The 12,147-nt window shown below is 49.1% G+C and overlaps 1 protein-coding gene across 1 annotated transcript in view; it reads left to right on the forward strand.

Moving 5' to 3' along the window:
* The window catches only part of LOC310799614 (AT-rich interactive domain-containing protein 3B), a gene marked incomplete at both ends in the record, with an annotated part of 125,467 nt that overhangs the window by 56,969 nt on the left and 56,351 nt on the right, over positions 1–12,147 (forward strand). Inside the window, 2 exons of the mRNA XM_083662203.1 lie at positions 2,195–2,269; positions 3,490–3,562. Coding sequence (XP_083518329.1) covers positions 2,195–2,269; positions 3,490–3,562 — 148 coding nt within the window. The remainder of the gene's footprint in view (positions 1–2,194; positions 2,270–3,489; positions 3,563–12,147) is intronic.

A 12,147-nucleotide genomic window follows, 5' to 3' on the forward strand; every position in this document is an offset into this window, starting at 1 on the left:
GAGCTGAACCACTCTGAGCTGAACCACCCTGAGCTGAACCACTCTGAGCTGAACCACTCTGAGCTGAACCACTCTGAGCTGAACCACTCTGAGCTGGAGACACTCTGAGCTGGAACGTACAGTCACACGGGGGTTCTGCAGCACGCCGATGGCTGATGAGTATTTGTTTAGGGAGCATGAACGTTGACAACCCCTACAAGTAGAGAGAGTGAGAGGGTGAAAATGACTTTGCTCTCGGGGGCCTCTGCGACCTTTGCCCTCCCGGGCTCTGCTTTCAGGGCCCGCAGTCGCCACACTGACCAATGGGCTCCCGGCTGTAACGAGACCCCGGGGCTGCAGCTATTAACGTCCTTCTACAAACCGATCTTGTTTTGATTCCTGATGCTTTTATAGGTTTTGTCTTTAGGAGACATTCCAGCGCGGCACATACCGTGCACCCCTTTCTGCCCCTATTTTCCTTCCTTCCCGTCTTGTGGGGCCATGACCCCCCCCCCCCCTCTCTCTCTCTCCCGCCTCCCCGCACACTCGCAAACATACACACACACACACAGCCGTGATCTGCGTGTGTGTGTGTGTGTGTGTGTGTGCGTGCGTGCGTGCGTGTGTGAGGGCTACTGACCAGCCCTGACAGCCAGCTACACTCCGTGAACTTGGCCGCCCGTCGCAGCTGCGTCGAGCTTGAAGGATGGGGGGCCCTTGCATCCAGCTGGGTCGGGAGACATGGGTGGGGGCAGGGCAGGCAGGCCCAGATGCAGATGGTTTAGGTCAAATGGAGATGTTTAAGGGGGAGGGGGGGGGGACACAGGAGCTCAGGGGCACAATAACTCCAGAGGTTACTCCTCCAGCCTCTGGAAAAAAATGCATTCTTGGCGTATGAGTGTGCAGCATTGGTGTTTTTGTGCCCGTTTGTGTTCGAGAGTGTCGGCAGTTGTAGTGATTAGGGATACAGTTGGTTTAGCCAGCTTTCTGATTGCAGAATACCAGTTGTACAGCAGCAACAGACATGAATTGAGGCATAAATCGACGTAATATAAATCTTTTTTTCTCCTTATGTTTATACTGGTAGTTGTTTACCTTATGGTGATCACCAACTGGAGGTCATAGTTCACCTTAGGGCTGTACCAGAATATTTGGATATTCGGGTATTCGATCGTGGGGTACCTATTATTCGGTTTCCAGATTTCGTATTTGGATATTCTAAAAAAAAGAAAAAGAAAACAGCAGCTGCCCACTAGGATTAAATGCAGACTCAGAGGACAAATTTGACTGAGAACTGAGAACTGAGTACTGAGAAATTACAATAAAGAAATCATATAAATTAAATATACAATTTGTCCGCTATACCTATATAGTCTGATTTTCAATTTATTTGTTTATGATATTTCTTCATTATTCACTCAATGTTTCTGTCTGAATTGTGGTGTGTCTTCTGTCTTAACAATGACCTGAGACTTAAGGGCTCATTACACTCGAGCTAGGCTCCGCGAGGTGGAGCTCCGCGAGTCACGTGTGGACCTCGCGCTGGGGCAGATGCTTTTATACTCAGAAGTGATCATTGTACAATGGTAATAGTGAGAACAGCCCGTGAAAAGTCGCAATGAACCGCTATTATGTGCAGTACTGAGTGCGCTTTCACTCTCAAATTAATGAATCACCAAACTTGTTTTTACTGAATAGCCGTTTCAGTTCTCTACACGGTGCTGGCTTGTGGAAAATGGGCCCAATATTGACTTTGATGACTATGGGGGCGAAATAATCTGTCATAATCTTGAGATAACGTTCACTCCTCCCATTGACTCCAATAGACTCAGGACCTGCCGCAAGTCTCCTAAGTGGGCGTGGCGAGACCTCTGTGGCACAGATACAGGAAGTGACTGGAAGTTGGTGTGTCTCGCTCTGATATTGACCGTCTCTGGTGACACCCACCATTTGAAAAATATCACTGGTTACTGTTGAAAAAACCCCCAATCATGCTACTTTTGGAAAGCTAGTTGGTAGCTTGCATTCATGAGAACACTTTTACACACTGGGCCCTCTTGATTGGACAGATCTCAAATGATAAACGTTATGTAAAGATGATTTTACTAAATGAATATAGCAGGTTTTGGAGTTGAACTCGGTCACTGTGTGCGTTTGCGTCTGTGTTTTCTGTGTGTACTGACCTGACCTCTGTTCTCTGTCTTGTCTGTTGCAGAATGGGAGTGCAGGCTGGGCGGATGAGGCTGACAGTAGCAGAGGAAGAGGAGAAGCCTCCAGAGACTTTGCTAAGGTGAGAATATGGAGAGCATCAGGACCCAACCCACAGAGAGCCAACAGCAGGCCATCAAGTGGACCGAGAAGAAAACCCACAAGCCATCACAATCAAAATCACCTAGTCTTTCTGATGCTGGTGCAGGAACATATTGGCAACTATTTTTAACTTGTCTTTTACCCAGGGAGGTGGTTTTGTTCTTAGTCAGCACACAAAGGTATCTGCCTTTTCCTTTTCACACTTCTAAAGCTGTGTTCACACCGAGATATTTATTTTTCACTCTGTCGCTTGATTCAACCCTTTGGAATCGCTCTGTCGCTCTGTTTAAATCGCTCATCAACAGGCACACGAATTGACGGACATGTGGGGGCTATAACGTTACGCAATGTCATGATGTTTGTCCACTACGAGCCACCGTAGATGTTTACAAGCTACGCCTATCAGCGTGCTCCTAACGCGAGCTACATACCGGTAGTACAGACTTCACTTCATGTCAGCTGTCAGCCTGTCTGTCAGCTGTCTATGCGGTTTGTTGCCACACAATAAACCAGCGGTTTGTTCCAAGCCAGTGTGATCCTTGACTCGCTCTCACACGGCAGCCAATCAGCGTTGAACAGCGAGCGACTGATGCCAGCGTATTTTCGCTCGAGTTGGGATATTTCATCTCGGGCGACGAGCGAATTTTCTCCCTATCGCTCTGTCTCTGTCGCTCGGACGCCCAGCGATTTTTCTCCCGGGCGAATATACGCTCAATCGCTCGTTTGCATTGACTTTGTATGTAAACTCGATGCCAGCGAAAAACTTTAATAGGTCGGTGTGAACGCAGCTTTAGCGGTGTGAATGCAAACAGAAAAAAGCCCTCGAAGGAAATAGGAATTTTGTCTCGGGGGAGCTCCCCAGCGGGCAGGTCCTCTCTCAGGGAGTCCCCCAGAACTCCCAAGCACCCTATGTGTTGCCGTGAGACTGTAAAGCAGAACGTTGCTGACAAAGAACGTGCATGATCTGCCTACCCTGGATAAATAAAAGTTGAAGAATAAAATTGACACTGATGTAACTAGTTCTCCCGAGAATACATTTTTGGGGGGGGGTAGTATAGGGCACAAATTATTTATGACGTTACATTTATCGAAAACATCCAGCCTTACCAAACTCTGCCCTGCTGAAATTGTAAATAGTCAAAGCTTTTCCTTTGTGCAGAGCTATAAATAGACGTGACAGGCTTGTGTTTCCCCCCTCAGCTGTACGAGCTGGACAACGACCCCAACAGGAAGGAGTTTCTGGACGACCTCTTCACCTTCATGCAGAAACGAGGTCAGGCTGCTCTTCAGAAACCCACTGTGGAATCAGTTGCAGCTACTTATTCACTATGTGCAATGCATGCTGCCCACCTTCATATTGGAAAGTTCAGATCAGAACCAGGTGCGGTCGTCGGGGGTTCTTCTAAGAACCGTCTCGGTGCACTAAAACATCCCTAAAGAGTTCCCTGAGGGGTTTTGTGGAAAATGCTGTCAGTGTTTATGAACTCGTTATGAAGGGGTGCCTCAAAAAAAAACGTTCTGGCGTTCCCCTATGGTTTCAGTCTCAAGAACCTCTATCGTCCTCAACACCCCCCCCCCCCCCAAGCCCTTTGGACTCTTTAGGCTGGAGGCAATATACTAAAGCAATATGTTTTACAGTGATTTGAGAACAGCTAAGGGGCGTGGTTAGGCCTGGCGTGGAGCGGGGGCCAAAATGCAACCATTTATTGATAACAAATAATCATTCTTTTCCGCCAAGCGATGTCGTTCTCTTCAGCGGAATGGTTGCCAAGCAACATGACAGATGCAGCAACACAGACACAGTGGAAAAAAGGCCGTTTGGTGCAGTAAAATACTGATGTGATGCGGTCACAGGTGTGTGTTTATAGACTATTTTACAACGCTATTGAACGCAGCTCAGCCAATCATAATCAAGGACGGGAACTGTCCATTTTTCTAACATGTAATATCTAATGCTCTGGATTCAAAACCATGCCTCTTTGACAGACCTGTAGGTTTTTGAAACCTGTAGGAAACCTTTGCATTGTAAATGACGGTGGGAGCCTGAGGGTTGTAACAGATGTGACATTGGTGTGTGTGTGTGTGTGTGGGGGGGGGGGGCGCTCTGTGTGTGTGTGTGTGTGTGTGGGGTTGGTGTGTGTGTGTGTGGGGGGGGGGGTAATTTCCCAGGTGGAAAAAGCAAATACCACAACTTCCATCTCTTCAGAGTCATTTCCTGCTTCAGTGGGGGGGAGGGGGCTGTTATCTTCAGTGGGGGGGAGGGGGCTGTTATCTTCAGTGGGGGGAGGGGACTGTTATCTTTCGCATCCAGAGCAACTGAAATCTCTCTCGGGTGTTGTGGGGGGGGGTGGGGGGGGGGCTGCTGCAGATACCGGTATCCCAGCCACCAACCTTCGTTTATTTTCTCAGACAATTTTTAGAACCGGTGGTTAAAAATGACGCAATCCAGGGCTCCTCTCTCCTACAACATTTACCTACAGTACCTTTGCTGCTGCACACGCCGTACGTCATGGCCGCCGGGCGGTGATGGACTTTAGATGATTGAACCCTTAATGGGTCAGAAATCCTCCGCTAATTCTCCTCCCCAGAGCGAAGGCGTTAAGGGGTCGTCAGGTGACATCCTGCGGCTCTGCAGTATCAGAGGTGCTGTGGCCTTTACTTATTTAGTTGGCCAACAGCCAGAGAGGCTCAGCTGACCGCGTGCTCCTAAACCCCCCCCCCCTGTAACCCCGCCCCCCCCCCCCTCCTGACTGGGCCAGCTAATACACTTAGACATGTATCAGACAAATGCCTGGAGTCAAACCTCTCAAGGTGAATCACAATGTTATTACTGTGCTGCATACTTGACATTATGTTTAGGCCGACTGTGATGGGTGGTGCTGATGGTGTGTGTGAGAGTGTGTGTGGTGGTGTATATCTCATTGTGTTTTGTCACAGGCGATGCAGAGATGGTGGGCGATGCGTTGAGTGTGTGTGTGTGTGTGTGTGTGTGTGTGTGTGTGTGTGTGTGTGTGCGCGTGATGCATAGTTTGTTTTGTCAGGGTGTGATGGATGATGGTGTGTCTGTTTGTACATGTGTGTCCCTATGCGTGGGCGTACATGTGTGCGTGTGCTAGTGCACATGTGTGTGTGTGTGTGTTGGCGAGCTCCCGTTCAGCAGCAGCTTCTGGGTTGTCTGGTCTGGTGGTGTCTGGGTGGTGGTGTGGTCGCAGGCCCGGAGGTCTTGTTTGGAGGGTGATGAATGAAGCCGAATCGGAGCGAGAGAGAGAGGGAGGGGACGCGCTCTGTCAGAGGCTGTTTAGCATCTCTGTCCGGTGGCAGAGAGGCTGACCCCTTTACTCCACGCTGCTCACACAGACGCATCCATCAAGCCCACTGAAACGTCAGCGGACAGCAGATCGCCCGCTGGTTACCGCTGGTTACCGCGTGTCGTTTTTGTTTTTGTTTTTTACCCTCACTTTCACAGCGTTACACACAAAGCAAAAAAAAAAAGATGGGCATGTCATTAAACCAGGGATGCAGCGCTATGAACATTTTTGTCGTTTAGCTGATACCGATACCGATAACCGATATTAACATTGCTGTTATGGCCGATCTGTATAAAAACAAGTTTCTATCATAATCAAATTGGGTACATACTGAAAAACACATGTAAACACTGTGAATTGGAAAAAGTAATGTCTTTCTTTATTTCCAAAACATTTGGAAAAAGCCATAAATCGTAGATTTAGCGCATTGTTTCCTCTCATTGTGAATATTTTTGGCCGATACCGATAACCGATATCAACACTGCTCTTATTTTGCTCATAAGACGGATACTGATTTATTGGAAAAATGACTAACATCAGCCGATTCCCATATGATTGCTGATATACCATGCATCCCCAAATCAATGTCTTTCTTTTGCACTGCTTTTTTTTGCGTAATGAATTTGCAGGATAATAAAACACAGAAGCGTCGTGACTTGAAACACACGATCACATGATCAAAACACAAAAAGAGAAACAAGTGACAATGTAGCTTTAAACTTCAGATTTCTGTATTGTATTATTGTATTATGTTTCTGTTAATTATATTACATGTTTTTATGCTATGGACTCTTGGAAGAATAGTCCAATTGGGCTAAAAGAGATCCAAATAAGCAAACAAACAAAACAACTTGGCTCATCACCTTGAAAGACAAGAAATAACAGATGAAAAGGACAAGCTGCCTACCTGGCTCGGTTGGACGTCCATACAGGTCCAATTGGACGTGTCTGCGGGTGGGAAGCCGGATTAGGGGGGTGTGTCCTGGTCGCTGCACGTGCACTAGTGCCTCCTCTGGTCTTTCTGGGCACCTGCACGGGGGAGGGGATTTGGGGGGAATAGCGTGATTCTCCTGTGTATGTTTAGGAGGAAGCACATGCTAGTCTATGCCCCTCCCCCATATTGGCAGAGGGGGTGGAGCAACACCCGGGGACAGCAAATCAGAAAAAGCTTGATCAATAAAATAAAATAAAGCTAAATGAATTGAAATAGCTGAGCTTACGTCCACACAGTGAAATGATAGGGGAAAGAAGGCCCATCATTTGCATTGTGCGTTTGAGGTGTTTAGCTGTATCTCCTTTGCAGAGTGAATTACACCCAGTGCATCAGTGGAATCAGCTTCCATGATCAGGTTCCAACATTAAGTACAAGCAGCCGGTAGTAAGAGAGTGCAAGGGTCAGTGCAAGGGTCAGTGCAAGGGTCAGTGCAAGGGTCAGTGCCTGACCATAGCTCCAACAAGTCTCCATGTGTCTGTATGATCATCATCTTTAATACACAAGTGTGAAGGAATGAAATAGGAGTTTGGGAGCTAAGGTTTCTTTTTCAATAACCAATCAGTCGGCTTGAACACGGGTGCATTAGTTGCAGCTAAAGGGCGAGGGTGAGTGAGTGAGAGAGAGAGTGACCTTCTAAAGCCTTTGGCATAGTCTTTGCGCCCAGCCAAGCGCATAGGGCGCGCGGCGATTTTGACGTCATCGCACGGGGCATGTCGGGGGGCGAGGCCTGAGCGCGGCGCGTTTTGTCCATGGAGATTTTTCTATCAGCGCGTCGGGTTTTGGCACATTGTCAACATGGATGCTTTTGAGGGAAGACTCCAGGGGAAAATGGCGGCGATTGAGTGCCAGACAGTCTGAATGAAATTGAATGTAACGTTCCCAATTCGATGTATTAAATTCTAAAAAACGACCCTCAACATTTGGGAAGGCTAAGCCACACAACTAGTTCGTTTTAATCGAACGTCCTGCTTCGAAGGCGACTTTACGACGATGAGGACGGTGAGGACTCAATCACAGCAGATCTCCGCTGATAGACTACCACAGGCACAGGCACCTTGCTTCCTCCTTCAACGCTTCTCAGCGAGATTTTGTTTGTACCGCCCCCTGGCGTTTCGGAGCGAGCTGCGCACTGACTATGTTCTGTTTTGGCCCGCGCAGAGTGCGCGCGCCCTCCGCGGAGCCCCGCCTCCAGCTCGCGTGCGCGAAGAGTATGCCAGACGCTTGACACTTCTAAGTGGAAGGGTGAGAACGAAGCGGCGGTGTCCGCGCTGCCCCCCCCCATACACACGCACACACACACACACACACACACACACGCACACACACACACACACACACACACACACACACTTGGCTGACCTCCGCTGTCTCGTAGTGGCAACACATTGCTTGGCTTGGTTCCTCCTGTGCTGTTGCTTTGCTTTGCCAAGAGTGCAGGAGATCCTCCATGGCATGTAAATCCTGCCCACGCTCCTGTCAGCAGCACCCTGTCATTACCTCCCTCTGCTCCTTCATTACCTCCCTCTGCTCCTTCATGGAGAGAGATGGCTTCAGGATCACTGCACTCTTTTTTTCAATCGGAGCTGCAACTAAGCATTCTCTTCATTGTCGAGTAAGCTAACCGATTCTTTTCCACGTTAGTTGTTTGGTCTATAAAATGCCAGAAAATGCGGATTTTTCCCCCCCCCGTGCTTCCCAAAGCCCAAGACGACGCCCTCAAAATGTCTTGTTCTGTCCACAACTCAGAGAGTTTACTGTGGTAGAGCGGTAAAGAAACAGGGAATATTCCAATTTAAGAAGCTGGAATCAGAGAATTTTGACAAAATAAATAAATACTCCAACCGATTAATCGATTATACAAAATAGTTGGGCATTAATTGAATAGTGGACCACTAATCGATTAATCGTTGTAGCTGTAAATAAAGAAAAAAGCTCAGATTTCTAATTGTGTAACTTTGTATCATTTCTAAGGCGGTGCAGGCCAGCCGAAAATCAAACGTCTAGCTTGCTAAAGCTAGCTAGTTAGCTTTAGCTTCCTTGGGTGAGAGTTGTGTTGGATAACCGGGAAATCCCGGAGTGGAGTATTTTTGTTGAGTGAACTGACCTGGTAACATGGAAATCCCGAAGTGGAGCATTTTTGTTCCTTTATAAACAAACTGAGAGACCTGGACTGAACTATAAATAACTTATTCTACCCGTTTTGCTCTAATGTAATCTTTGAAAATTGAGCTGGTGGTGTGGTTCAGTTTGTGTTTCATTCTACTGCCCTGCAACTCATTATACATTTGTTTGGCTTGTAAAGAATAGCCATGCTTATCTGTATTCTGAATGCATGTATCCTTTGTGGGATTTGACTGACAACATTTTAACTGGTTTAACTGTGACATAAATAAAATGGCCATGTGGTCATTTTATATAAACTATAAATTGAATTTACAAAAAATATGCTATATCATGATTCATGATGTATATCGTTATCGGGATATGAAATGACCTATATCGGGATATGAGATTTTGGTCATATCGCCCACCCCCAGGCACAATAGTGGGCTAGTTGATTGAGTGTGAGTGGAATGGAGTGCCGCCGTCTGTGGACGCAGGGAGACAAATGGTGAAGGCATTTTGCCACCTCGTCCTGCATGGGGGCGGGGCCTCCAGGCCACCTCGTCCTGCATGGGGGCGGGGCCTCCAGGCCACCTCGTCCTGCATGGGGGCGGGGCCTCCAGGCCACCTCGTCCTGCATGGGGGCGGGGCCTCCAGGCCACCTCGTCCTGCATGGGGGCGGGGCCTCCAGGCCACCTCGTCCTGCATGGGGGCGGGGCCTCCAGGCCACCTCGTCCTGCATGGGGGCGGGGCCTCCAGGCCACCTCGTCCTGCATGGGGGCGGGGCCTCCAGGCCTGGAGAGGAAAGCAACAACGGAAGGAAAACTTATGAGGGATTCACATTTCCTGCCTCTGTGCTTCAAAAAAGGTGTGTGTGTGTGTGTGTGTGTGTGTGTGTGTGTGTGTGTGTGTGTGTGTGTGTGTGTGTGTGTGTGTGTGTGTGTGTGTGTGTGTGTGTGTGTGTGTGTGTGTGTGTGTGTGTGTGTGTGTTTTCACGGTTGAGGAATTTTAGCAGCTGGCCTAAATCCTGCCTGTGTGTAAAGGGGCCCATTGATGGCCCCTGTATCACAGAAATGGCAGACGCCGTCACACGAGAAGGAAAACGCTGCTACCTTCTCTCCCAGGATGTGATTTCTTTGCCCGCCACTAGGGTCACAGGAATAATTGTCAGATCCACTCACCCTTGACCTCCTGACTATTTGTCGCTTTGTATTGTTGGCAGTGAAGGACGCTCGCTCGCTCCGCGTGGCTCTAGGTCGGCTGAATGCCTCAGCATGTAAATGTGATGTAAATGTAGTCCAGCTGCTCACGTTGGAGGGGTGCGGGCGCAGGATGTGGGCCTGCGCGCGTCACTAGCGTCACCGTGTCGATCATATCCATTACTGGGGGGTGGGGGAGGGAGGGAGGGGGGGTGGGGGAGGGAGGGAGGAGGGGGTGGTGGAGGGAGGGGGGGTGGAGGAGGGAGGGGGGGTGGGGGAGGGAGGGGTGGAGGAGGGAGGGGGGTGGAGGAGGGAGGGGGGTGGGGGAGGGAGGGGTGGAGGAGGGAGGGGGGGGGGAGGGAGGGGGGTGGGTGCTGCCTGCCTCACCGTTTACCACCTCAAAGCCTTGGATGAAGCAGATGGGTGATTGTTTGTTTTGGTCTGACACCCGGCCGGGTCACTTTCTCATCTGGGAAGGGCTTTTTTGGGGCAAGAGTCAGGGTTGGGACGGGGGTAAATGTTGGGACGGGAGCGGGGGTGTTGGGAGGCAGTTAAGTGAGACTGCGGAGCTACGGGTGTTTATAAAGAAGGGGAGGGAAAAAAGAAAGCGAGTGAAGCGGCCAACTGCCTGTCAGCGCTGTCCACTTGAGATGATTAATGGCCGCAGACTGTGATGGACAGAGCCAGAGAGAGAGAGAGACTCCTGTTCAGTGAACTCACCAGCCGAGCAGAGCAGAGGAGAGGACAGCAGAGGAGGAGAGGAGAAGGGAGCAGTGGAGAGGAGGAGAGGAGAAGGGAGGAGAGGAGAAGGGAGGAGAGGAGAGGAGAAGGGAGCAGTGGAGAGGAGAAGGGAGCAGTGGAGAGGAGGAGAGGAGAAGGGAGGAGAGGAGAGGAGAAGGGAGGAGAGAGGAGGAGAGGAGAAGGGAGCAGTGGAGAGGAGGAGAGGAGAAGGGAGGAGAGGAGAGGAGAAGGGAGCAGTGGAGAGGAGAAGGGAGCAGTGGAGAGGAGGAGAGGAGAAGGGAGGAGAGGAGAAGAGGAGAGCAGAGGAGAAGAGGAGAGGAGAGGAGAGGGGAGAGGAGAGGAGAGGAGAGGAGAGGAGAGGAGAGGAGAGGAGAGGAGAGGAGAAGGGAGCAGTGGAGAGGAGAGCAGAGAGTGGGTGTGATCGGGGGGTAAAGACAAGTGTTTGAGCCCCTGCTACACGTTGCAGTCAGCAGAGCAGATCCAGTGTGACTCTATAAAGTGGGTTAGGGTTCTATAAGGTGAAGTGTGGATTAGATCCAGTGTGACTCTATAAGGTGGGTTAGGGTTCTATAAAGTGAAGTGTGGATTAGATCCAGTGTGACTCTATAAAGTGGGTTAGGGTTCTATAAGGTGAAGTGTGGATTAGATCCAGTGTGACTCTATAAAGTGGGTTAGGGTTCTATAAGGTGAAGTGTGGATTAGATCCAGTGTGACTCTATAAGGTGGGTTAGGGTTCTATAAGGTGAAGTGTGGATTAGATCCAGTGTGACTCTATAAGGTGGGTTAGGGTTCTATAAAGTGAAGTGTGGATTAGATCCAGTGTGACTATAAGGTGGGTTAGGGTTCTATAAGGTGGGTTAGGGTTCTATATGGTGGGTTAGGGTTCTATAAAGTGGGTTAGGGTTATATAAGGTGGGTTAGGGTTCTATAAGGTGGGTTAGGGTTCTATAAGGTGAAGTGTGGATTAGATCCAGTGTGACTCTATAAAGTGGGTTAGGGTTCTATAAGGTGAAGTGTGGATTAGATCCAGTGTGACTCTATAAGGTGGGTTAGGGTTCTATACGGTGGGTTAGGGTTCTATACGGTGGGTTAGGGTTCTATAGTGTGGATAAGTGTGGATTGAGCTCAGGAGGGAGCACATGGTGCGTTATCACTGCTTTGGTAAGAGCACAAGTTCTTCTAGGGGGAAATTCTTACACAGTCGATTTAGGCCTCTGTTAATAATGAGAATGCGGTAAGCCGGACTTTGTCTGTGCCGTTTAAATGTGATGGCAGGGCCGATCCTGGCCATTTGGGTGCCCTAAGCGTAATTGTTCTGTGGTGCCCCCCCCCCCCCCCCCCCCCCGTAAAACTTTCAATAACTGTCAAACGAAAGACTGCAAAATCATTAATTATGAACGATACTAGTGTATCTCACATTTCATTACATGTGGGAAACAAACAATTGTTAGAATTACTGTAGGCTACATGTCAGCAAACAAGCGATTGTTAAACTGTACATGCAAGCAGGGGC

Source organism: Poromitra crassiceps (genome assembly GCF_964638095.1).
Source record: "Poromitra crassiceps genome assembly, chromosome: 28".
Lineage (NCBI taxonomy): Eukaryota > Metazoa > Chordata > Actinopteri > Beryciformes > Melamphaidae > Poromitra > Poromitra crassiceps.